This window comes from Homalodisca vitripennis, chromosome 3 (genome assembly GCF_021130785.1).
Source record: "Homalodisca vitripennis isolate AUS2020 chromosome 3, UT_GWSS_2.1, whole genome shotgun sequence".
NCBI classification, from domain to species: Eukaryota; Metazoa; Arthropoda; class Insecta; order Hemiptera; family Cicadellidae; genus Homalodisca; species Homalodisca vitripennis.
In genome coordinates, this window is record NC_060209.1 from 119,742,501 (window position 1) to 119,766,847 (window position 24,347).

The 24,347-nt window shown below is 33.1% G+C and overlaps 1 protein-coding gene across 5 annotated transcripts in view; it reads right to left on the bottom strand.

Annotated features, from left to right (window-relative positions):
- The window catches only part of LOC124357424 (protein scalloped), a 151,830-nt gene that overhangs the window by 2,719 nt on the left and 124,764 nt on the right, over positions 1-24,347 (bottom strand). For 3 of the 5 annotated variants that reach the window (XM_046809222.1, XM_046809224.1, XM_046809223.1), the window contains 6 exons: positions 17,249-17,379; positions 14,116-14,274; positions 11,926-11,963; positions 7,994-8,180; positions 6,003-6,065; positions 754-920 (listed from right to left, as the gene is read on the bottom strand). In XM_046809222.1, coding sequence (XP_046665178.1) covers positions 754-920; positions 6,003-6,065; positions 7,994-8,180; positions 11,926-11,963; positions 14,116-14,274; positions 17,249-17,379 — 745 coding nt within the window. The remainder of the gene's footprint in view (positions 1-753; positions 921-6,002; positions 6,066-7,993; positions 8,181-11,925; positions 11,964-14,115; positions 14,275-17,248; positions 17,380-24,347) is intronic. The other 2 variants (XM_046809226.1, XM_046809225.1) reach the window with 2 other exon arrangements.

Genomic DNA, 24,347 nt, shown 5'->3' on the forward strand with positions numbered 1-24,347 from the left:
AATTAGTTATTAAATTCTCTATGATGTATTTATAAAAATTTTATTTACAAGTTTAAAAAAAAAAAATATATATATATATATATATATATGAATTTTGTGAAACATAAACTTATATTACACTTGTTGTGAAATCTGTACTCCCTTTTCCTGATGAACTCCAAAATAGGGTTGGTTTAGTCGAAAGGAATATCACATGTAAATTAAATAGTTTACAAAATATTGAATATGTTATGCCTCAATAGCAATACCATGCAGAAAACACATTTAGATCAGAAAAACAGTATTACTGTGCAAAGACTATTTCATGAAGATACTTTTAAAAAATTACCATACAATGGCAGCACAAAGTAGAGAGCAGTGATAAAGCAGAAAAACATAATTGGACTTTCGCACCAGGCTCCCCACATAGCAACTCAAGATGGTTGGCCAGGATAGGGTTAAGCAAAGGCCAACTGAATTTCTTAAGTTGTTTTTGTTTTCAATATAGAAAACATTTATAACTTGCAAGAACAAGAAGGTTGCATATAATTTAAAAAAATATTAGGGGACATTAAAGCCTAGATCACAAGCCTGTCCCAGCTTACTTATACTCTGGAAGACAATTTTATTTTATAACCAAACTTTAAGATAATAATAAATGTTACTTCTAAAAAGATATTGGTACTTTAGGACCTGACTTTTAAGCTGTACCATTGACACTATTTAGAGGTATATGACACAGATACTAATACTTGTTACTTGTATCACACTCACTGGCTTGTGACACCGTAGAAGGCACCTGCCTCGTCCTGGATGTTGGTATTGAGATCAGCCCAGAACTTCACAAGGAAGAACGCACTCTGAGGTCCCTTGTCATATAACTCTTTCAAACCACCCTTCTTTTCTGGGAACTTGTCGTAGATTTGTCTCACGTCTACAGGCTATCAAACAAACCATAACATTAATCACTAGTATTATACACAAAGCCATAACTACTACAATAATTGAATGAAAGAAAAAATTAACTGCTAGGTAGTGATTGGTTTATTATCTAAAATAATCATACTATATAATAAAATCTTTTTTTATTTTCAAATTCATTAATGAAAAAATGTGCAATTAATTTATATTTGAATGAACAAAACTATAAAAAATAAGTGCTTTTTACAATCGATTTCTGGCATTTCAAACAAATAATAAATATTACACTACATTATAATCCAATACAAAATTTTTATTTCTCACAAAATACAATCTTGGAGAATTGTCAGTAAATAATAACTAGACAAGACACACAACAATGTAATGTACATACATGTAATACGTTTCATTTATCACACTGTTAATCAATAACAAAATATCTCATGCAATAGCTGGGCCTATTGATCTGCTTTTAATTTTACTTCCTAATAGTTTTAATAATGTATTGTTGACCACTTGAATGTCATTACTAGTCAGTCTACTGAATGATTTTAACAACAATTATTTAGTTGTCTCAAACAAATTTGTAAATATTCTATCGCATTTGTAAGTAGAAGTTAAGAATCAGTTGACTTCATACTCCACTATGGTTTTCTCAGCTGTTTTTATAACAGCAATTCTAGCTTCACACTTTACAGAATCTGCTGTGGTGTTGTATTATATGCTATTTAGCGTACATGTAAATTTAGTATACACAATGGACAGTTAGATGCGGCATGGTATTATTGTTCTACAGCCAACATGCTAAATAATTCATGCCCACTGGGACACATGCGGACGAACAAGTTTATCCTATGACCAATGAGCTAACATATATACTTAGATCGGTAACAAATAATTTTAAACAAACAGCTTAATACTGTTTTTTAAGCATTGAATATAAGAATATTATTGTATAAGCGGTGGTTTTACAATAACAGTGTTCTATTATTCTTATAATAATTAATCAGAATGTTTCGTAAGACAGCTGCGTAGAAAGTGAATTTGCGATTAATAAAAATAACTGATCGTAATATTGCACCAAAGACGTCTGAATGTTTAATTCAACGAATCCAATCTAATCTTAAAACAATTAAGAACATTAGTTCAGTATGACTTTAGTATAAAGCATATTCCACCAGAAGCAAAATAAACCTTCTCATCTCATGGTAACTGTATTAACGTAACAAAATGCCTATTACTATTTAAATGAGATAAATATGTTTCAAAATAATATTTATATGATTCTAATAACTAAATATTGAACTGATTATTTCATTACAACCATTCTAAATGTTTCTATTACTTTAAGCAAATATATTATTTTGAAGAAATGGAAGAAGCATTCTTAAGGTTTCAATCAATTTGAGCACGTTGATGTCAATGAGATGGGAAATTTAAAATAATAGAATAATCATTAATTTAGATCCAATTATGCTGTTACAAATACTAGGTTGATTACGTAAAGTGATCCAAAGTTTCATTTTACTTCTATCTAATTTATAACACTGTACTAATTACACTATTTTCATGCATACTCTTATGTGTTGCTGGCTGACCGTACATTGTGTTGTTTACTATTTTATCAGAATCAGAATAATTTTTGTCATCATTAAGATTACAAATATCGTCATGAAAGAAAAGTACAATAATTGTGGTATGTTATCAAATTGTATTTAGTAGGAATTCTTCCAGGCTGTAGTCGTTCTAGAAGCCATTTGTGTAGTGAAGTCTTCCAAGGTTTCCCACTCTTATAACGCAAGTCCTGAGGGAGATGGTTGAACAGTTTTCTACCCATGTATGAAGGTTTTTTCTCATACAATATGAGATGGTGGTTAGGTAAAATGTACTTTGTGGCATGTCCTGTGTTGTGTTGGTGTATGCTATTCAGTTTTGGCAGATCTTCACCGTCGACATACAGGACTACTTCCTGAATGTATAGCACAACCAATGTCAAGATATTCTGTGCTTTTAAAGCTTCTCTGCAGGATTCCCGGCTTTGGAGGTCAAAGAGGATCCTAATGGCCTTTCTTTTGCAAGACAAGGACCCTTTTCAAATTTGTAACAGAAGTACCCCAAACTATTAGACCATATGAAAAATGTTCCTCAAAAAGAGAGTAGTATGATATTTTAGCTGTATGATCGTCACTTATTGATTTTATTTGCTTTAAACATACAGGCCAGTGTTCAACTTTTTACTAATATTGTCAAGATATGGTACCCAGGTGAGGTTTCCATCTATTGTCATCCCAAGGTATTTTGCTTGTGTATCCATTTCTATATCGGGGAGAATTGGTATATCTACTGCCCACCTTCCAAATCCTAATTGTTTGGTTTTAGGATTAACATCCAAATCATTTCCAAATCAATACTGATATATCATGTTAAGGGCAGTATATTAAAATATTTCAATTTCATCAGGTGTCTTTCCATTTAGAAGCAGCATGGTGTCATTAGCATAGAGCAAGGGAGTGCAGTGCAGTAATTACCAAGATACTGAGGCATATCACTGGTGAATAAGATGAAGAGAACTGGCCCCATTACAGATCATTGTGGCACTCCTCTGTCTGATGGTAAAAGGTTAGATCTAACCTCTGATATAACATCCTTACTTCTATGTCTAATTTCCATACATTGTCTTCTTTCAAATAACTCTAAAACCATTGTTTAGCAGTCTTGTTTACATTTCCAATTTTCCTATAATAAGACTATGACTTAGGCAGTCAAAAGCCTTACTGAAATCCAGTAATATTGATGTTTGAAGCTCACCCTCCTAAAGATTGTCAATAACAGTCCCTTATCAGCTTTATTATTGCAGTGGTTGTTGATTTTCCAGTTCAAAAATCATGTTGATTGTTTGTTAGCAAGTTGTGCATTAGGAACAGTGATTTAGAAGTCATTTGATATCAATCTTTTCAAATATATATATTTTTTTTAAAGTAGAGAGAAGTGAAATTAGCCTGTAGTTAGTAAAAATTGTTTTGTCACCACCTGTATGTTTTGTACAGAGTTTTTGATACTTTCATTCCTGATTGAAACTTTCCTGCCTCAAATAATTTGTTAAAAATTGAAACTAAGGGAGGTGTTAGTTCATCTATACACAGTTTTAACCTTTAGAGGAAATTTCATCAATTCCTGCAGAATTTTTGGACTAATTTTTATATTATGGATATTACTTCTATTTCAGTTGTTTTTGAAACACAAGAAAAATGTTGCTTGATAATTACTGGAAATGATAGAAGTGGTTTAGTGTTGAGAGGAGATGCTTTTGCAAGTGTGGCCTCCGCAACTGTTGCAAAATGGTTATTAAGGCAGTTTGCCACTTTTCGTGGATTGTTTATTAGTTCCTCCCCCACCTTTGATTTAAGCGTAGGGCAACCTTTTTTTTATTCCGTGCAGAATTTATCACTTGTCACTGCTTTTGACTTACTTACAGTCCTTTCAATGAAATCGGAGGATGCCTTCTCTCTCTGGTCATAGTTTTTCTTAAATTGAACTGTATCCTCTTTATCCCTGATGTTTCCTGTTTGCTCATATTTGTTCTGTGCAGTTATATAGGAGTTTTTGAGTATAAAAGCTTCTTGGTTAGCAAAGTGCTTTGGTTTTTGTTTATTTTTAAACTTTTGAGTTTAAGGGACATGTTGAATTGAGAGCTTGGGGAGGAGCTGCAGGCCTCTTCTGCAGCTGAAGCACAGGTGACATTTTCCCATTCTTCTCCAGCATTAAGCATTTTAAGGTTCTGGATTTTTTGTGGTCGAAGGTCACAGCGCAAAGTGTTTAGTCCCTGTTGATGATTTGTTTGTCTTGTGCAGAGTGTAGTTTTTTACTTACTTGGAAAGATTTCTGTTCGCTTATCTAAAGGGGAGTTTTCGCCATTGCCACAGCAGTATTATTGAGGTTTTGAGATTGAAAGTTTTTCAATATTCTTTGTGAAGAAATCTTCAAAAGCTCCCTCTTCCTCAATTTAAAAGCTGTGTACGTAGGTTTCATACTAAAGCCCCTGTTTAGTCTAGGAAGAGGTTGAGGGTTTGGCTTTTTTTTATTTTGTGTTTTCTTTTTGGGTTTTCTTGATTGGTATCTTGTTATTATTATTGTAGGGGGTTTTAAATGGCTGTTTTCCACTTGAAATATTTTGTTTCTTGTATTTTAGCTGCTTGTAAGGAAACACTACACATGTTTGTCTAAGCTTTAGTTGACGACTTTATGTTCGGTGATGAGCTGTGTTGTTTAGCCTTTTCAGCTGCTTTTTGGACAAAATTGATTTTTGAGCATGTGTCACTTGCTACGGCTTTCATTACAACATCCATCTCATTTACCTTATTACTAAGTTTTGACAGTTCAGTTAGGATGGGTACTAACCTTTGTACATTACTAATAGCCTCAGTTGTTTCAATGGTTTGTGTACTCTATTAGTCTTTGAGCATTTTTCTTTGCCAATTAACTTTTGCAGTTATCCTTGTCTATTGAAGGTTGAGCAGGATCATTCTTTTAACTTAATTAATTTCAATGAGCTGCTATCTTTTACTGGGTTGAGATAGAAAGCTCTAGTTTCCACTGTTTTTCTTCTTTTAACAAGACCTTTCAAATTAAGTGTCACTTAATGAGTCTTTACTCATGAACCCTTCGGTTTTGACTAACACTACTGTTAGGCAATTTAAATACACCATAAAAGTAAAGTGTAATATATGTTACAGTGAATAAAATCTTGTAAGTATTTAAAACTTGAAAATTTAAAAGTATTCAAACCAAAGTTTATATAGTCAGCAGTAACAATATTGCTTCTTCTTTTATCAAAACCCTCCAAATTAAGTGTCATTTAATGGGTCTTTACCTTTATAAATGTTGACAATATTGCAATTGATTGGAAACATATTTGTGATAAACCAGCTAATTCATTTTCATAAACACTATTTTTAAAATCTTTGACAATGTGTTTAATTGCTACCAATTTCAACAGTAATATATAGATGTTTATTGAAAATAATCAATTCAATTCTAAAATACAGGACTTTTAAGTGACCCTCATGATATCTACCAAATCTCCAGTACACTCCAGTACTCACCTCTAGTAATGGATCAGTGTATGAAGCAGAGCCTCCTATATGGACAAACAGGTGTTTGTGGTACTGAAACAAAAATAGTTACATCACTTAAATGCTTGAACAAATTTAAAATTGTAATAGGAAATTATCAGTTTAACCATCTGGCATCTTCCAGACTACGCCAAGCATGATTCCACAATGGTGACACTATACATTTAGTGCCAAGCAGACATTTGGAAAAATATCCACTTTTACGAATTTACGATTTTTTGCTTTAAAAACAAGTGTAGTTTTGAGTAAATAATAAAAGGTATTAACAGCAACTAAAGGTGGTTTTCGGTTTTCATTATTTTTTTACTGTTTTATTCTGTTTCCAATCTTTCTGTAAATAACAGTGACTAGGAAATTGAACATGTTACATTATATAACCCTCTTACAGCCCATGAATACAATAGAATCTGTTTGTGGTGTGTTGAGTGTTTTATTTTTTACCACAAAATATTAAAACTGTTAATTCAGATTTTAACTCTAATAATGACATTACTTGTGTATTCCCAATGAATTAGTCAAATACAGGTTCTCATATGACTAACTCAAAGAGAAGTTGTTAGGCAATTTAAATACACCATAAAAGTTATGTGTAATAGATGATATAGCAAATAAAATCTAGTGGATAAAGTATTTAAAACTAGAAAACTAAAAAGTATTCAAACCAAAGTCTATATATGCAGCTGTAAAGTAACATTAAATTTATAGAAATAATTTTAAAATTTAATTTTAAAACATTTTTATTATACGAGGGTCGTCCATTAAAGTAACCGCCGTTTGGGCGTGGCGCGATAAGTAGTGGGGGTAGCGCCGCCATTCTCACATCGGTGTGCGCAGCCGTTCAGTACGCTTCTAGCTGTGCAAGGGAGAGCATCGTGCGATCACGCGTTCTTTTGTTACAACGCAAAAACATGAGCGCCGTGATAGAAAATCCCGCCAAGTGTGAAGTTCGTGGTGTAATAAGATTTCTGTGATCGAAAAGTTACACAGCAGCTAAAATTCATCGTGAATTGAGTGCGGTGTATTTCCCAAACACTATGAGTCCGTCAATGGGTTAGTTAGTTTTTTTAAAAAATGGAAGAACGAACGTTCACAATGAAGACCGGAGTGGTAGGCCATCTCTCGTCAGTGATGACTTGGTGAACAAAGTGGATGAGAAAAATTCGCAAGAACCGTCGCTTCACAATCTCGGAACTTTCGGATCATTTTCCTGAAACCTTTTACTATGAAACCTTAAAATGGCTACGACGAGCGATTCAAAACAAGCGTCATGGTCTTCTGACATCTGGTGTTGTGTTTGTCCATGACAACCCCCTGTCTTCATACAGCTCAAAGAACAACAGAACTTATGGAAAAGTTCAAATGGGACGTTTTTGACCCACCCCCCCCCCCCTACAGCCCGGACCTGGATCCCAGTGATTTCTATCTTTTCCCGTACATGAAGCGGTGGCTTGCATCTCACAGGTTTCCGAGTGATGAAGAGCTTCAAAACGCTGTAACAGGTTGGCTACGTTCTCAGGCGGCAGATTTTTTTAAAGACGGAATTTCAAAAACTGTTAAAAGATATGATAAGTGCTTGAATTTGTATGGTGAATATGTAGAAAAGTAGAGAAAAGCTGTAGTAGTTTTAACATTTATAAAATAAACTTTTTGTATCTCAACTGGTTTATTTTTTATTTCAAAACGGAGGTTACTTTGTGGACGACCTTCGTAAAATACAATAAAAAATATTTTTTATTCAGTAAAAAAATTTGCAATACTTTTAATATACCAAATGTAAGTGTAAAATGTATAAAACATTAAACATTTTTAATTAATTTTTAAGAAATAAAAAAATTATTTTTGTAAATTTTTAGTTTTATAAAACTTTTTTAAATATCATATTCTATTTTATATTTCCATAAATTTGCTAACTAAATTGAAATCATCAAGTGTTGCATCATATTTAAGAGATAAGATCTTACAGTTTCCGAGTCTCTCTGCTGCTCCATGAAAGCTGAAAACTCGACAAGTCTGAGCTTGTGTGTAGCGATTGCTCGACCCTCCCAAGGTGGTGGGGGAGGTGCTTGAAGGTCGCTGCTCCCCACCACTGCTCCCGACACTGCTGTCGATGGCTTGCCGGGGTACCCTCCCTGCGAGAACGGCTTCACACTGCAATCAAAATTAAACTATGTATATCTGACAAAAATACCTTACTTGGAACAAAATTATTTGACTCAGAATCTTTCTTTACACCAAAAATACTTTAATTCTCTCAGATTAACTCAAATTTTCTTGAAATAAAATTTATTTAGAGTCAACTATATGATTTATGAACGATATATGAGTTATGATTTGAGAATAAACTCGTATAGACTGATATGATTGTGGGTAAAATCAAATCTTAGTCTAGACCTTTTTAAGACCTTGGGAGTACAAGGTAGAGTCAAAAAGTTCAAAAAATCAATTTAAATATACACCCAGTGTGCTCGCCAGTGGGAAATTTGTTTTGCAGCAGTTGGTAATACTCCTAGAGTGAGAATATATGTGGTGTTGGTATCGCTCAGTTGCCATAGTTTACTTCTGGAGAGTGTGTGTTTTCAATTTAAAAAAATGGCAATTAGTGAACAGCAATAAAACATCAAATTCTGTGTTTGTTTTACAAGTCACCTGATGAGACTCTTTGAGCTGTTAGTTCATGCTTATGGAGACAATGTGGCTTATGAAGAAGAGTAAAGTTTAAGACCAGCACAAATATTTTCGTGAAGGTCGCATAAGCATTGTAGATGACTAGTGATATAAACACTGAGCGAGTATGGCAAGTTGTATGAGTAAACAGGAGACTAACGATTGACAAAATTGTATTATCACATGGTAGTGCCTACAGCATCCTTCATGATCATTTGAATATACATAGAATTTGTTTGCGAACGGTTCCAACAAAATGCTGGATTGCGAACAGAAATAAAATCAAATATTTATGGTTGGTGAGTTAATTATTATAGAAAATACAGATCCAGATTTGTTAAAAGAATTTAACTTGTAAAAAACGTGGTGTTTTCTCTAAGCTCCTTAAACAAAACATCAGTTCTCTGAAAGAAAAAAAAAAACACTTTCATGAAAGGAAAAATTTTGCTTGGACAAAAGCAAAGACAAACAATTAGGTGCTTACATGGGTGATTACTACCCAATCAGTAACATTATTTTCAAGGTAATATAGGTGTATATTTTAATGTGCTAGACTTTTGAATTTAGATTTTTTTTAGCGTGTGAGAGAGGTTGTTGAGAGCTGGCTCGGTCAATGATATTCTTTGGAAAACAAACTATAAAATGCTATCTGTGAAACAAAAGCTGGTCCAATACCAATGAGCACGCACACAAGTGATATGCACAACATCTCTAAACTACCAAAATACAGTTCCTGCACACTCTAGTGGACTAATTTGAAATCACCATCATAAAACAGGGATCAGAAATTTCAGCATGTATGTACTTACAGTGATTTAATGTTAAAATCATTGGGAGCTAGCTTTTCATTATTTATTACAAACTTTTTCTATTACTGTAACAATGAACAGAGGCTTTACAACTCAAATAAAATTAAGTATATTTTGTGTTGATCTAAAAACTATGTTTAGTTTAAAGGGATCAAAATTTCACCTATATAGTGAACTGTCCATTATTACCATATTACACAAGTTTCAACATTTTATATTACATGTTGGTTTCCTATAGCTTATCTGTATTTTCTCTGCATTAAAAGTGTTTAACATGGAACCAAATCTAATTCCATAACTTTCGTATTTGCTATTCCATTTAATGATTTACATGTTCAAGGATGTTTAGAAAAGAAGAGAGATTATACAGAATACTGGTAGAATGACTGATGAACCCAGTGTTGATTCATAATGGAAGTACCAAGTAAACAAGAGCTTGTTAAATGCATGAGCTTGCCACATACAATATGTATGGCTTCATTGACAGAGCACAGAGATATTGCATCAATAAACTCCAACCACATATTATTACAGTTATTTATACATTGCAGCATATTAAGGGATTACTGACCGATTATTTACAAAATTGCATTATAAATTATTATAAAAAGTGAAGCTGTGGCAAAAATAATGTAAAAGTATTTGCATATGAAAAATTATTAATTTTTGAAGAGAGGAGAGATTAAAACAACTTTGAACCATGAAGAAACATGTATTATTAAAAGCAGTGCTCGGTTTTAGAATTATGGAACTGTTATGCTCCCGAAGGTCTGTGAAGTATGGAATCCTCTTAAGAAAAAAAGGGTCCAGGGATAAATTTTTAAAATATATATCTCAAACAGGTGTTTTTATGCATTTCTGGAAACCAAAAGTGTTTATTTTTTCAGGGAAAGGTAATGGAACGCCATTCCAGTGAGTACTACCTCAAACCGAGCACTGATAAAAGTATTAATTTTTAGTACTCTGCAGGGATGATGTCAAACAGTGGTAGTAAATCACCAAGGAGGGGCTACAGACTACAATTTGATAGTTGTTGTTATTTTAAAAATCACACTATAAATGTTTCACTAAGAAACAATATTTAATGAAAAAAGTAGCATGATTTTTTCATTTGCTATTGTTAAGTGTAATTTGAACAGTAACTTTTAAGTTTCCAGATCGGCAATCTAAATCTCTATCTCAGATGGACAAATAAGCTAACAAATTATCTACAAACTAAGATAAAGTAGATAAATGATATCATAATATTATCACAAGCAGAAGTGAGAAACGCCACAAACATACTGTGAGTAAATTCCACAACACTATTTACATGCACTTAACCAACACCAATTAATGAACTGCACTAAGAACACAGATCATAATAATAAGACTGCTCCAAAAAAATCAACAAGTGAAACCCTGTAAATAAATTAGTATCCTTATTAAATGTATGTTTTACACACAGTGTGCTCGTAGTTTCACATACATAGAATGTTACTACTCTATGAATAAAATTATATACTGTGCTTTATAATAAACTAGCAGTTACTCGTGGCTTCATACACAATTTTACTGGTTTTGCACCTGTATGATCACTTCTGTTTCGAATGAATTATATTTCAAACACCATTATTGAGTGTGCCTTCCTCCCACAATCAAATGTATAACACAGATCAGAGAAGCCTACTTCTATTAAAAGAGAACTAGAAGGGTTTTTATATCAGTCTTTAAATTTATAATAAACGTTTTTAAATATCTGAGAATATTTAGAGCTGGAATTGATACATTAGTTCAATAGAACAATCCAGCAAAATTTCATCTAGCATAGTTCTTGTTGACTGCTTCAAAGGGAACCTTCGAGTCAAATTCTGACCTTCTTATGTTTTAGGCCTTTTTCTAAGCTAGATTACTTATTCACTGAAATCTAAATCAGCATTGTAAATTATGATTACTTATTAGAAAATGTACTCACTACAAATGTAAACAAATGTAAAATAATAAACAATGTTACACAGAACAGTTGATTACATTTGACAGGCTCATTCAACTAATATTACACAACTTGAGAGACCAAGATGGGATTTTTCATTACTGGAAAGACCAGATGGAGTGTAGCCCTGGAAATTTTGAAATAAGAATAGATCTATATTCAACCCAGGAACCGCAAGAATGTCCATGTAACATTTCAATATAATCGATTGAATAGTTTACGTGTGAAAACAAAGGCACTTTCACATTTATAATATTATTAGGATCGATATTGAAGCATTTCTTTTACTATCTAGATGAAATAGACTGTGATTTAAGACATTCCCTACTCCCAACTATAGGACTAAAACTGCAGTTTCAAAATTTTAATTTATCGATTTATTGCTACATGCACTACAAAGCCTAAGACACTTTTCTCAAAATAACTGACAAATATTATATTAACTTACTCTTGAGATGTGCCAGGCTGTAACCCAGGTTGCCAGAACTGAAAAACAACAACAGCAATGAAATCACGTAATCTTAAAATTAAAAAACACATTACAGACTAGTTTTTAAATAAAATTTATTATATTATAATGGGCTAAGCTTTGTTCAGAATATACCATGACAATGTTAATAACTTGTTTTTCTCATTATAGAACCTATGAGGCTATAACGTTACCAGTAATAATATGTTTACTATTGAATGCACAAGGTTTTTATGTTCCTAGATTTCTACCACCAAGGGAGTTAGGAGTGGTTTTTATTTCATTACCTTAATCACCAATGTCAAAAAAATGATTGTTCTTACCATAAAATATAGTTCATGTGACGCAATCCGTCAGCAAAAAATATTACAATACTACTGGTATGTTGGATTTTATCTGTTGCACAGACATTACATAATTTTGTAACCATTAAGAAAACACATAATAAAAAGATCTAATTTATCATTAGGTAAATGATGATACACATCAATGGTGACACAGCTCGATAGCTATGCTTGATTTTCATTTTGAATCATTTTAAAATTGATTAACATACTTAGTTGGAATTTTTTACTTGACACTCGTATCAGACTATTCAGACTTTTTATTAAAACATAGCCAAACCAAATGCTAGTTGTCTTGATAATAATTTAGGTTATAATATAATAAATTTCCTATCATAAAGTGTTGCAAACATGGCATTAAATAAAATAATATACCAAACCGCACATGGTCTAATACAAATAGGACACATAACTCACACTCAACATCTGTTAGTGTTAACATCAGTTGGAAAAACTATCATGGTACGTTATAACTCAATCTTGGGCTCGTTTCTTCTTTCGTCATCCCCTATGTGTGGATGATAAAGTTTAGATTCAGTTTTGGTGAAATCCTTTGTATGGAGGTTTGTCCTTTTGTAGATTTAAGATTATATTTAGATAAACCAAAAAAAAATTATGGTTACTCTTTATTACAATAAAGAGCAGTTTTGTAACATACTGTAGAATACAATTTCATCTGAAATAATCACAGCTCATATCCTTAGTTTTACTTCAGTTTTAAGAAAATACAGAATATCTCCTAATTGTCGAAACTGTTCCAGTTAATATATGCCATTTTAAAACTGGTGGTAATTTGAAAGTTTTTCTTAAGTAAAATGTTAGGTTTTTGATAAATTTGAAAATTATTAACAACATAACTCATGTTTACACTTATTAATATGGGGGATTAGAAAAAGGAAAAACCTAGGATTTAAAAAAATATCCTAGGAACCTTAATGAAACTTTTATTTCCATTAACAACTAAAAAACAATCATATCACTAAATTTTATCTGTTATGGTCTTATTTTTCTTGTTATGCCAAATGTCTCCCAAATGGTTTGGAGGATCTGACTATTTATTTACCTTAACACCATGTGGTATGTACACAACTGACTTTTCTACACCACAAAAACTCCCTAAGGCTTACACAGTGATTTAACCTCACTCTTATATGTCTATCATGACCTATGATAACTTCAGTGTTGACTACTAAAGGGGTTCCAAAAACTTCAACAAAATTACATTAATGGGCCTGGAAATTTTGGTTTATTAGGTAGGTAATATTTAATTGGAAATTAAATTAAAATTACTTTATCCCAGCAGAAATATATTTTATATATATATACTTATACATACATATTTTAGATTTTTCTGTTCTATATATAACTGAAATACACAGATCCATGACATATCAGTTGGAACTGTTTCTCTGCACTTGTGTGTATATGTATAAGCCTATAACTATTTAAGGAAAACTTCCCCATTTATTCAATCCAAGGTGTTTTTAGTAACGATGAACTCGAAACATCAATTCTGAGGTGGCACTTGTACTTGAAATCATCTGTATAGTATAGGAGATAATGAGCAATCATGATTATACAAGATTCAAAAGTTAGTAATGAAGTTAAGACAATAAACAAACATTAAAATGTTACAATGATGAAGAGAGCAAGAGAAATAAGTGGGAGGACATAATATTGATGCCTTACAATGTGCATGATGACTTGCACAACATAACTACCAATATAAATATCCCTTTTCTCTAAGAAACTGGAACAACAAAGACAACAAGCTAGCAGTGGTTAGTGGGTAAGCGTGAGCGTGTGGTGGGGGTGGGCTACTCACCGCGCCAGGGTACGAGACAGGAGATGCCAGCCCCAGCGTAGCCAGACCGGCTGCTGCAGCCTTGTTGTGTATTGCTGTCGCACTCACTATCTGCGCGGAAGACATGGATGACATGGTCTGCAGGGCCTTCTCTTTAGCTGCATGGTCCTGGGGCACCACCTACACACCCCACCACACTTCAACACCACCACTGCCCACCATCAAACTAAATCCACACTCACTAAGGATCCTCCTATAATCATCTTTCAACCCTAAATACCTTAGTATTGTTTATAGATAGTTTTATCATGTTTCTATAAAACACTTAATTTATTTTAAGCACCAAATTAATAACATTTACTATTTTCAAAACTATAGTTTTACTAAGTACCAGTAATCAGGAAAGTAAGGACTACATTATTCAGTGGACTCATAATTTAATAAATATTTTTGGCAGATAAATATTGCTAATATTTTTATTTTAAACAAGATGTAAAAGAGAGAATTAATATGTTTGTTGTACAGATTTTAGTTTTTCAACTACTACTCATTGAGGTAAACACTTTCTAATCTGCTACATGTTCTAGTATATTCTGCAGATTCAGTGATGTTTATTTCTGGTCAGTACTAATGATCATCATTATATACATATTTACAATACTCTGATTCAACAAAAGCTAATTTCGTCATTTTCAGATATGGAATCTTTTTATAAATCATGAGCAACTGCAATCCATTAAATCACCATTAGATTTTCTAAAACCCCAGAATCAAACAGTTTAATATTCAAGTACTGACATATTTTCAAAGCACATATAAACTTGTGCATTTTTCATATTTTGACTGGCTATGTCTTAAAAACTGTGTAAGCAAGTTCTTATTTCTAGAGAAATAACCAGAAAAACATTGTTTTAACAACTTATTAAAAAATGTGTTATTTATGTGATTTGTCCACACATCACAAATCATGAGAAATTAATAGCAAATGGGAGAACCTTCCAGAAAGGCCAATATGAGATGAGAGCAATGGAGATTATACATTTTTAACACGTTACTAATATAATTTTGTATAACGCCTTATGTGATTGTGAATAGAGAGGAAATCAGGAGAGTTAAAAAGAATTGGTTGAAGTCAACTGACAAACCTATCCTAAACTATATTATATGAAACATAGATGCCAAACAGAAGAAATTAGTGCCATAAGTCAGATGAAATCAACTTTGAGACAAATAACAACAGAAGACACAAGTTTCAGGCAAATAAAAAGTAATAGCCTTATATTGCTGATATGATCAATCAACATCAAGTAAGTGCCACAACTTACTTATTATATATATTAAGTTACTTGAACACCAATGTTACTATGATCATAAATACAGAAAAAATAGTTATTAATTCTGGATTGAGGATTAATATTATAACAGAGCTCGTCCATCCAATTAATTGTGCATTAATTTACCAATTTCAAATTTTAATACTTGAAACTAAATGATGTTCAAATATTATTTAATCATCACACAATCCGATCAACTTCATGATTCTAAATATGTATTTTAAGTGTCCGTTTAGTTTGATTTTACAATGGTCTAAAATTCCTGCCGTGCCTTCCAGTCAGCTGAGAGAAATCCCAGATCTACTTACGATTTTCACACCACTCATATATAGCTATGGCCAAAAGCCTAATAACTTTACTTCACCTTTATTGTATCTGCTGTATCTTGTATTAATAAATTATTAATACATTTGACAAACATTGATTGATATAAGATTAATTAATTATATATGACCTTAGGATAAGCCATTCATTTGAAGAAATTTCTAAAATCTCATTTAAGTCTTATTGGTAAAGCACATAGCTAATTGTAACTCAAAAATTAAAGACCACATTTTAGAAGACGTCTATCATCACATTTACAGTTTACTGCACTTTTCAGTTTTGTAATAAATTGCTTCTTGTATGTCAAAAATACAATTATTATGCACCTTACTCAATCTAAAAATTACAACAATTATTAACCAATAGGTTCAATGGCAACAACATTAATATTATTATACTCCCAAAATTTTGTCTAACTCTCTATCAAATTCCACATTTTGTCTTGATGTACCTTAAAATTTACCTTCACTCAAAAAAAGGTTGTATTTACCATGGTAATACAATTTAAAAAAAATCATTACATTAAACAGATAATCTTGTAATGGTTTTGATGCCACTTGATGTTTAGGGCATCAAAATGTGTACTAGAATCTTGTTAAACAAATAAAAATATTCTCTCTTGCCAGTGTGAGCTGAATCTCTTCCTTCAAGCAAGCTAAAAATAAATTGTAATGTGCCATTGTGCTACATAAGTTTGAAAATCAAGCCAAAACTGTTTTTGAAGCGTGTTCAAGAGCTTAAAAAGAGGAGAGATCTTTAACAGAGAGAAGGCTGGATAGATTGTGTGGTTTCTCGTAATAGAAATACAAAAGAATTAAATCATGAAAATGCTTTTATATAATTGATAAATGTTCTTTGATAAGTAAGGAGATTATATAGTGTCTGTAACATGTATTAAATATATTGTATAATATCTGGATTTGATATCAATGATATTTTAAAAACAAACTTCAGATTGCATAGTTATCCCAAAATAATGTACAAACAATTGAACCACTCAGTTCTTTGATTCTTTGATATTGATAGGCCTCTATTAAATATATACTAAAATTAATTTAGAACATTGAATTATGGCCACATACATACAATTAAATAATTATCTGAATTTTAAACTTAATTAAAATGTACTATAAAAAAAACTATATTGCGGCTAGATTTTAATCTGCAATGTTATAAGGTATTAGCTAGGTAATCTCATATAACCTGTACACTCCAGTACATTTGACAAAGGGTCGATATAAAACTCCTAAGATGTAATTCGGTAAATGCTACAATGGGACATTTAGTAACATTTTAACACCACTCAATAAGTTGCAGGTACTAAATTGATATTCTCCAAGTGATAGGTCATAAGTTGCATAACATTTTGAGTATTTCTCTTGTAAAATCTCTAATAAATAAGTTTTGTGTTTGAAATAATATTTGAACTGTTCAAAATATGCTTGAATTTAACTGGAATGTATATGTTTCTAAACTAAGATTAAGCTACAACTTACCACCTTGAGCTTAGCCTGGATCTCCCGGAGCTTGCGTCTCGCCAGAACCTGGATGTGGGAGCTCACTTGTTTCCTGGTCCTGGTCTTGCCTGTGCGCAGCTTGATGTACCTTGCAATCAGCTCATTGCGTCCTGCAATCATATCACATCACATGTTAAACCAAACACTAATATTTATAAATTATTACTTTCATAGTAACAAAAAAGCCCAGATTGTACACATTAAACTTACAAAAGAATCACTAAGAAATTCTTTTCAATTAATTTCTATCATATATTTTTAACCTATTAACTTTTGGACTTAGGGTATCAATTTTAAAATTAAATGGAAAGAATTTCCCTGAATTAAAAAAAAATTTAACATACTATGTAAAAGGATTCTATGGGTTTACGTTTTGGCTATCTCTTGGCAGAAATAATCTATCTAGAGAGTTTTAAGAGATTGTCCTGTATTTTTACATTGAAAGTAGTTGCAAAGCTAAGCATCTAACACCAACAGTTATGTTTACAGATTATAAGACATATAAATGGTAAACTTTTTAACTGTAATCTAAAATACATCAACAATAGAAAGAAAACAAAAAGCATAAGGTTGGAGCCAAAACCCACGTTTTGTATACCTTTTTTTAAAAATGTGTCACAAACTAACGTTAAAATATAAAATGTTTGGGTTGGGTGTACTCCCTTCAGAAAGCAGCATTGAAATATAAATGGTTTTTATCTATCAATAGTTTTCATGGCAAGACTTTATGATCACTATCTAAAATAGCTAATTGTTTTCAAAAATGTAATGCAAATTGCCACTGTATAGAATATTTTATTCCATGAAGCTAAAACTTTTGATAAGTGTAATAACTTTCTTAAGGTAAACCTAAGTACATACCAAGTTTGGTATGATTAAGTACCAAATTATGATAGTACGTTATTATATTTCAAAAGTCTGCATAAGGTATATCACATAAAGCCATATTCTTATATTATGTATATATTAATTTACAAAATAAATAAAGAATATAATGACGTAAATATAGTAAAAAATAAATAATTATAAAACAGCATTGATTCGTTATAATTAAAGTCAACACAACCATGTTTAATTTATTAGCATTAAAAGTTGTTACATTAAAATATTTTAGCAATGTAATATACTTGATACATGTTATCTTATCAATTTATAAAGTTTAAATATCGATAAAAACATCTTATGGAAACTGTACCCTACGTTGTAAAGGATGTTCACAACTCTGATCAAATTAGTTCTAATTGGCAATTACGTTTGAAGTTTCCCGTTCAGCACAGCACAGTATATAAATTTGTAACATCTCCTGGAAGTACAATTCTGTTTAATATCACTGAAAGTTTTCTCAATTTGTTATAAATAAATCCAAAAACTCTACTTAAGTCCCCAAACATAACCTTCTTTAGGATTTTTAGGTAAGTTACATTAATGTGCTTAATTATTTTTATTTGATACTCGTTATCTAATTTAGTGCTTTACTTAAAGTATAATAAAATTATATACATAATACAGTGGAGCAAGTACTTGTTATGATTCAATCAATTTTTATTGGAATTATACTATATATATATATATATATATATATATATATATATATATATATATATATGAACAAAATATAGATATCATCAACAATAAACAACATACCATGTGGAACTGAGATTATGATTCCGGATGAGCGCAACCCCTATTGAATTATAAAGAGTAATTAAAGTTTTAGGAATAGTATCACGAGGGAAAACTTTTCATTTATGAAAATCTGAACACATTGGAAATAGTTCAAGCTTGAACACATAAATGGATTAACCTTCAACGTTTCTTCTAGTGTCACTGGACCCCACACACACACTCATACCCAATACACTACTAAAGAAATACAGAACAAGAATAATCACTTACACATTAAGATCTACTTAAAAATGTGTTCAATGTATAACATTAGCTCGATTAACAGAGCTCTTACATTTGGGCCAAATACATAACATGAATGATCGAAGTAGAAACCCAATGATGACTTTATCAAAAGATAAGAGGAATATTAAATCCTTTAAAAATATGCTAATTATATGCAACTGATAATAAGTTGGATTACTTTCACAATAACTGAATTGTTTTAGTCTGAGTTTCATGGTGGCCACCTCCATACGACTTCGCGGTTAGTTAACTGATTAGAGTTCACGTGTAGAAACCGGTCTGCAGGGTTTTCCCACATTAAATAAATAGTCGTATTTATGGTCTGAGTTGCTGAGGGTCCCGGTGTTCACCTCCATTCGACACCGCGGTTAGTTAACTGACCCGTTTCCACGTTAGAAACCGGTCTGCAGGTCTATCTTACATGAAATAAATAGTCGTATTTATGGTCTGAGTTGCTGAGGGCTCCCGGTGTTCACCTCCATTCGACACCGCGGTTAGTTAACTGACCCGTGTCCACGTTAGAAACCGGTCTGCAGGTCTTATCTTACATTAAATAAATAGTCGTATTTATAGTCTGAGTTGCTGAGGGTTCCGGTGTTCACCTCCATTCGACACCGCGGTTAGTTAACTGACCAGTTTCCTCGTTTAGAAACCGGTCTACAGCTATATCTTACATGAAATAAATAGTCATGTTTATAGTCTGAGTTAACTGAGGGTTCCGGTGTTCACCTCCATTCGACACCGCGGTTAGTTAACTGACCAGTTTCCTCGTTTAGAAACCGGTCTACAGCTATATCTTACATGAAATAAATAGTCATGTTTATAGTCTGAGTTAACTGAGGGTTCCGGTGTTCACCTCCATTCGACACCGCGGTTAGTTAACTGACCAGTTTCCACGTTTAGAAACCGGTCTGCAGGTCTATCTTACATGAAATAAATAGTCGTGTTTATAGTTGCGTGAGGGTTATACTCACCGCCCACTCACCGACACAACAGCTAGCTTATTAGTCCATGTATTGTCTTCGGTCTACAGGTCTTGTGCAATGCAATGCTCACTTTCCTATCTCTTGTAATGCCATCTATGGCATTGTTTATATAACCTCAATGCGGCCTTCTGACTCGTCCACGCATCAAATACGACTTTGTCACTGGAGGATTCATTTATCCGGATGACCCTGGAAACTTGATCTTGTGTAATATTTTTGACATTTTACTTACTAAAATAAGAGTACCCTTTTACACAAACCACAGTAAAATATTATTGTAAATGAATCATAATATTGCGTTTAAATTAATTCTGCCTAATAAGTCCAGTTAATTACATGTTTTATGTAAACAAAGTTAGATTTTTAAAGTAAAGAAAAATTAATTATCTGAAGCTGTCCTGTACTACTGTCTGTGAATATATCTATTCATTACAGTTCTTTTGCACTAATATTGCACAATATAAAACGAAAATCACTCCGTGTGAAATTTGAAGACAATGAAGTCAACAGGCATTAATAATACTAATACTCATAGTTATTATAACAGCTAACGTCATGTAAGTACATAAGTACATGATTATACTAATAGTAAATTAGTAAAACGGTTAATTTATAATGTGTGTATAATTTAATGTATTTATATTATAACAAACTGTTTTAACAGTTTTTTTATAAAGAATCTCAGTTATTTGACACTAATTCTTGGCATATTCCGTAATATGCAAAAAAAGGTGAGACTTGATTTTCAGTAAATGGTGGTTAGCTGGAGAGGATCTGGTGGGATACATCGCAGCGTGCAAAAGCGAGAAGATCGTTAATAATTAATTGCGCAAAACATCCGATACCGAAGCGTGGAGGTGAATTCAGAGCAAGGAAGGGAGAATGTAAAATTGAAGACGAATAGTTCGTAGAAATGTTATTAGATTATAAAGTTGTCTGAGAAAACATCTTTGATGAACGCTCGACGAGGCGCGGGCGCGGGCGAATTAAGTGCGGGGCAATACCTAAACAAAGGGTTGACTGGGGAGGGGGTAATTACATGAGCGAGACAGCAGCGTCTGTATTCGATTAACGTTTGTGACAAACCTTCCTCAACTCATAACGATATCATTTTGTTTGTTGCGTCAAAGAGCGAGGAGGGTGGGGGAGTAGTACTTAAAACGTGCAGGGGTGGTGGGAGGTGGGGCGCGAAAATAAGTCCCTCGCAGCGGCCGGGGCCAGAAACTATGCCAAGAATGTGCAATTAGTGCTCAGCGCCGGGCGGGTGGGAAAGCGCGCTCAAGAAAATGAAAAGAAAGATGTGAGAAACTCCCTTCCCCCTGCCCCCTGAAACATATAGACGTCCCAGTAAAGGGTTCTTGGATCATTACGGGGGATGAACTGCCTGAATCGATACGGCACGCTCACGCACTCGCACCCGCACCCGCACAGCTCATCGCTCATCAGATTACACCCTTAACCCGCCTCTTCTAATAACAAACAATAAATACGAGTAAATATCGGCCGAGCATTCCATTCCTCGTCTGAGCGCTGATTCCATTTCATCGCACTTGGCCCAACTATCTCTGGAGTCCCTACATTACAAGATTACCTGCATATGTTCACTTGAGGCACGGTAAACATGTCAAATATTCAAGTAAATAATTTCAACCACTTTATTATAACAATGTTTCAATATTTATTGACCCAACCCTATTTGTTTCAGGATCATCCTGCTGGTTCTTAGAAAAAAACCTTAATTCTAAGTTTACATCATCATTAAAATATTCTTTTAATTTTCGAAGAGGTTTAAAAAGTGCCCTAAAGATGGGTTATACGTTTCTTAATTAATGTGCTTTAGTATACAAAAAAAATTAACACTACATTTAAAATTATGTACTTAATTAAACCAAATACATTCTGCTATAATTCGCTGCTTGCATGCAATTGCAGTATAATACTCCGAACGACAGAGAGGAACGAATACATATCAACACGGTTTCAGGAAAACCTGAATAATGTTCAATTTCCTTAATACTAGTTCATTCTGAACAGCTACATTCAAGTTGGTCCTAAAACAAACAAACAAACGTGTTTTAACGGTGAATTGAATGTAAGTTAAAGAAGTACATGTGGCGAACAGACTCAGCGGTACAGGTAATAAGTGCGTTGTGGCGAGATACGCTGCCAGTGACTCAGCGGTGATCACAAATTGACCCAGAAATTGTGGATGAGCTGGACTATAGTATAACACAATTATAAGGTAAAGAGGTACATAGGATAGAAGCGTTGTGACGAAATATCCTACCAGTGACTCAGCGGTGATCACGAAATTAACAGAAATGATGGTTAAGCTGGACTATAAGGTAAAGAGGTATATAGGATAGAAGCGTTGTGACGAAATATCCTGCCAGTGACTCAGTGGTAATCACGAATTGACCCAGAAATTGTAGATGAGCTGGACTATAAGGTAAAGAGGTACATAGGATAGAAGCGTTGTGACGAAATATCCTCCCAGTGACTCAGCGGTGATCACGAAATTAACAGAAATGACGGTTAAGCTGGACTATAAGGTAAAGAGGTATATAGGATAGAAGCGTGACGAAATATCCTGCCAGTGACTCAGTGGTAATCACGAATTGACCCAGAAATTGTGGATGAGCTGGACTATAAGGTAAAGAGGTAAATAGGATAGAAGCGTTGTGACGAAATATCCTGCCAGTGGTGACTCAGCGGTGATCACAAATTGACACAGAAATGATGGATGAGCTGGGCTACAAGTTAGAGAGGTATATAAAATAGGAGCGCTGTGGTGAAATATCCTGCCAGTGACTCAGCGGTGATCACGAATTGACCCAGAAATGATGGATGAGTTGGGATATAAGTTAGAAAGGTGTAGGGGGTAGGTTCGATGTAGCTAGATACGCTGTCAGTGATACAGCGGTAATCACGAATAGACCTAGCAAAGATGAGCTGGGCACAAGTTAGAGATGTCCATGTGGTGTGGTATTACATGATATACTGCCATTCAGGAGTATCACGAATAGACTTGATCTAAAGATGGGAAGAAACGCGAAGTCGGCAAGAGATTTATTGTAATTTAGCACTTATATTTCAAGTTCAAGCGCTGAGAGAGATTTTAAGATAACCGGCATTAAAATAACATTTGAAATTCGTAAGTTTGTTTTATCATTAGCATTCCAAATTAAAATTGTAATGCTTTTCTAGAAAACATTGATGGCGCTGTAAGTAATGACGAGGATTCTAAGGCAAATGCCATAGGTTTTTGAAAAGTTGAATAGGAACTAGCTTAAAGATAACCAGTGTTCTTGTTACCTGATCTATTTGCAAGTTATGATCTGAGATATATAGTATGTTCCCTTCCTCGAATGAGTGCCACCTCGTCTACAATAATTGTCTTTGATTACCAGTCTTTCAGTATCAGCATTTAGGAAGTTCACAGATCCGACTCAGCTCAAAAAGTCTTGAGAATTACTTTTTATCTAAAGAGTACTGGAGTACTTTGAGCGAACATGGTTAATTCCATCAAAGATAAAATTATCCCCTTTTTGCGTGAATATTTGAATCATTTCAACAATGTGTGCATCAATCATCAAAAGTAAAAATAGACCTAATTCACTATAAAAATATCCTGGTCTTGTAATATCCAGTAAGACGATAAAGAAGCTTGAATTTTAAAAAGGCCGGAACCTTCTGAGGTAAACTTCAATTATTACACAGAACATAACAAATCTAATCAAATAAAAAATATTGGGCAACAATCAATTTAATGAAGAGGAACAATAAATCCATCTAATTGAAATATGAGAGTCCATTAGATAATGGAGTGACAGAGGTTAAAAGCATATGGTAACTTTTTAACGAATATGTGGTGGTCGCTGCTCTCCTCCAACTCACAGATTAATCTTGAGTCCCACTGATCGGCGGAGATTACTGGAACATTACTGAGCCTAAAGAACTCAAAATCAAAGGACTTGTATATGGCAGTTTGTTTTGTACTAAACACATATATAAACCATTTGAAACTTCATAAATACATCTTTCCAAGATAGTGTTTCCTCTAACCGATTTAAAGAAAGTTGTATAGGAGAAAGAAATATTAAAACCTAGAACCTTCCAGTTATAGACATATACACCAGTAACATCTCCGTTAAGTAAAAATCTTTTATTACATAGAATCA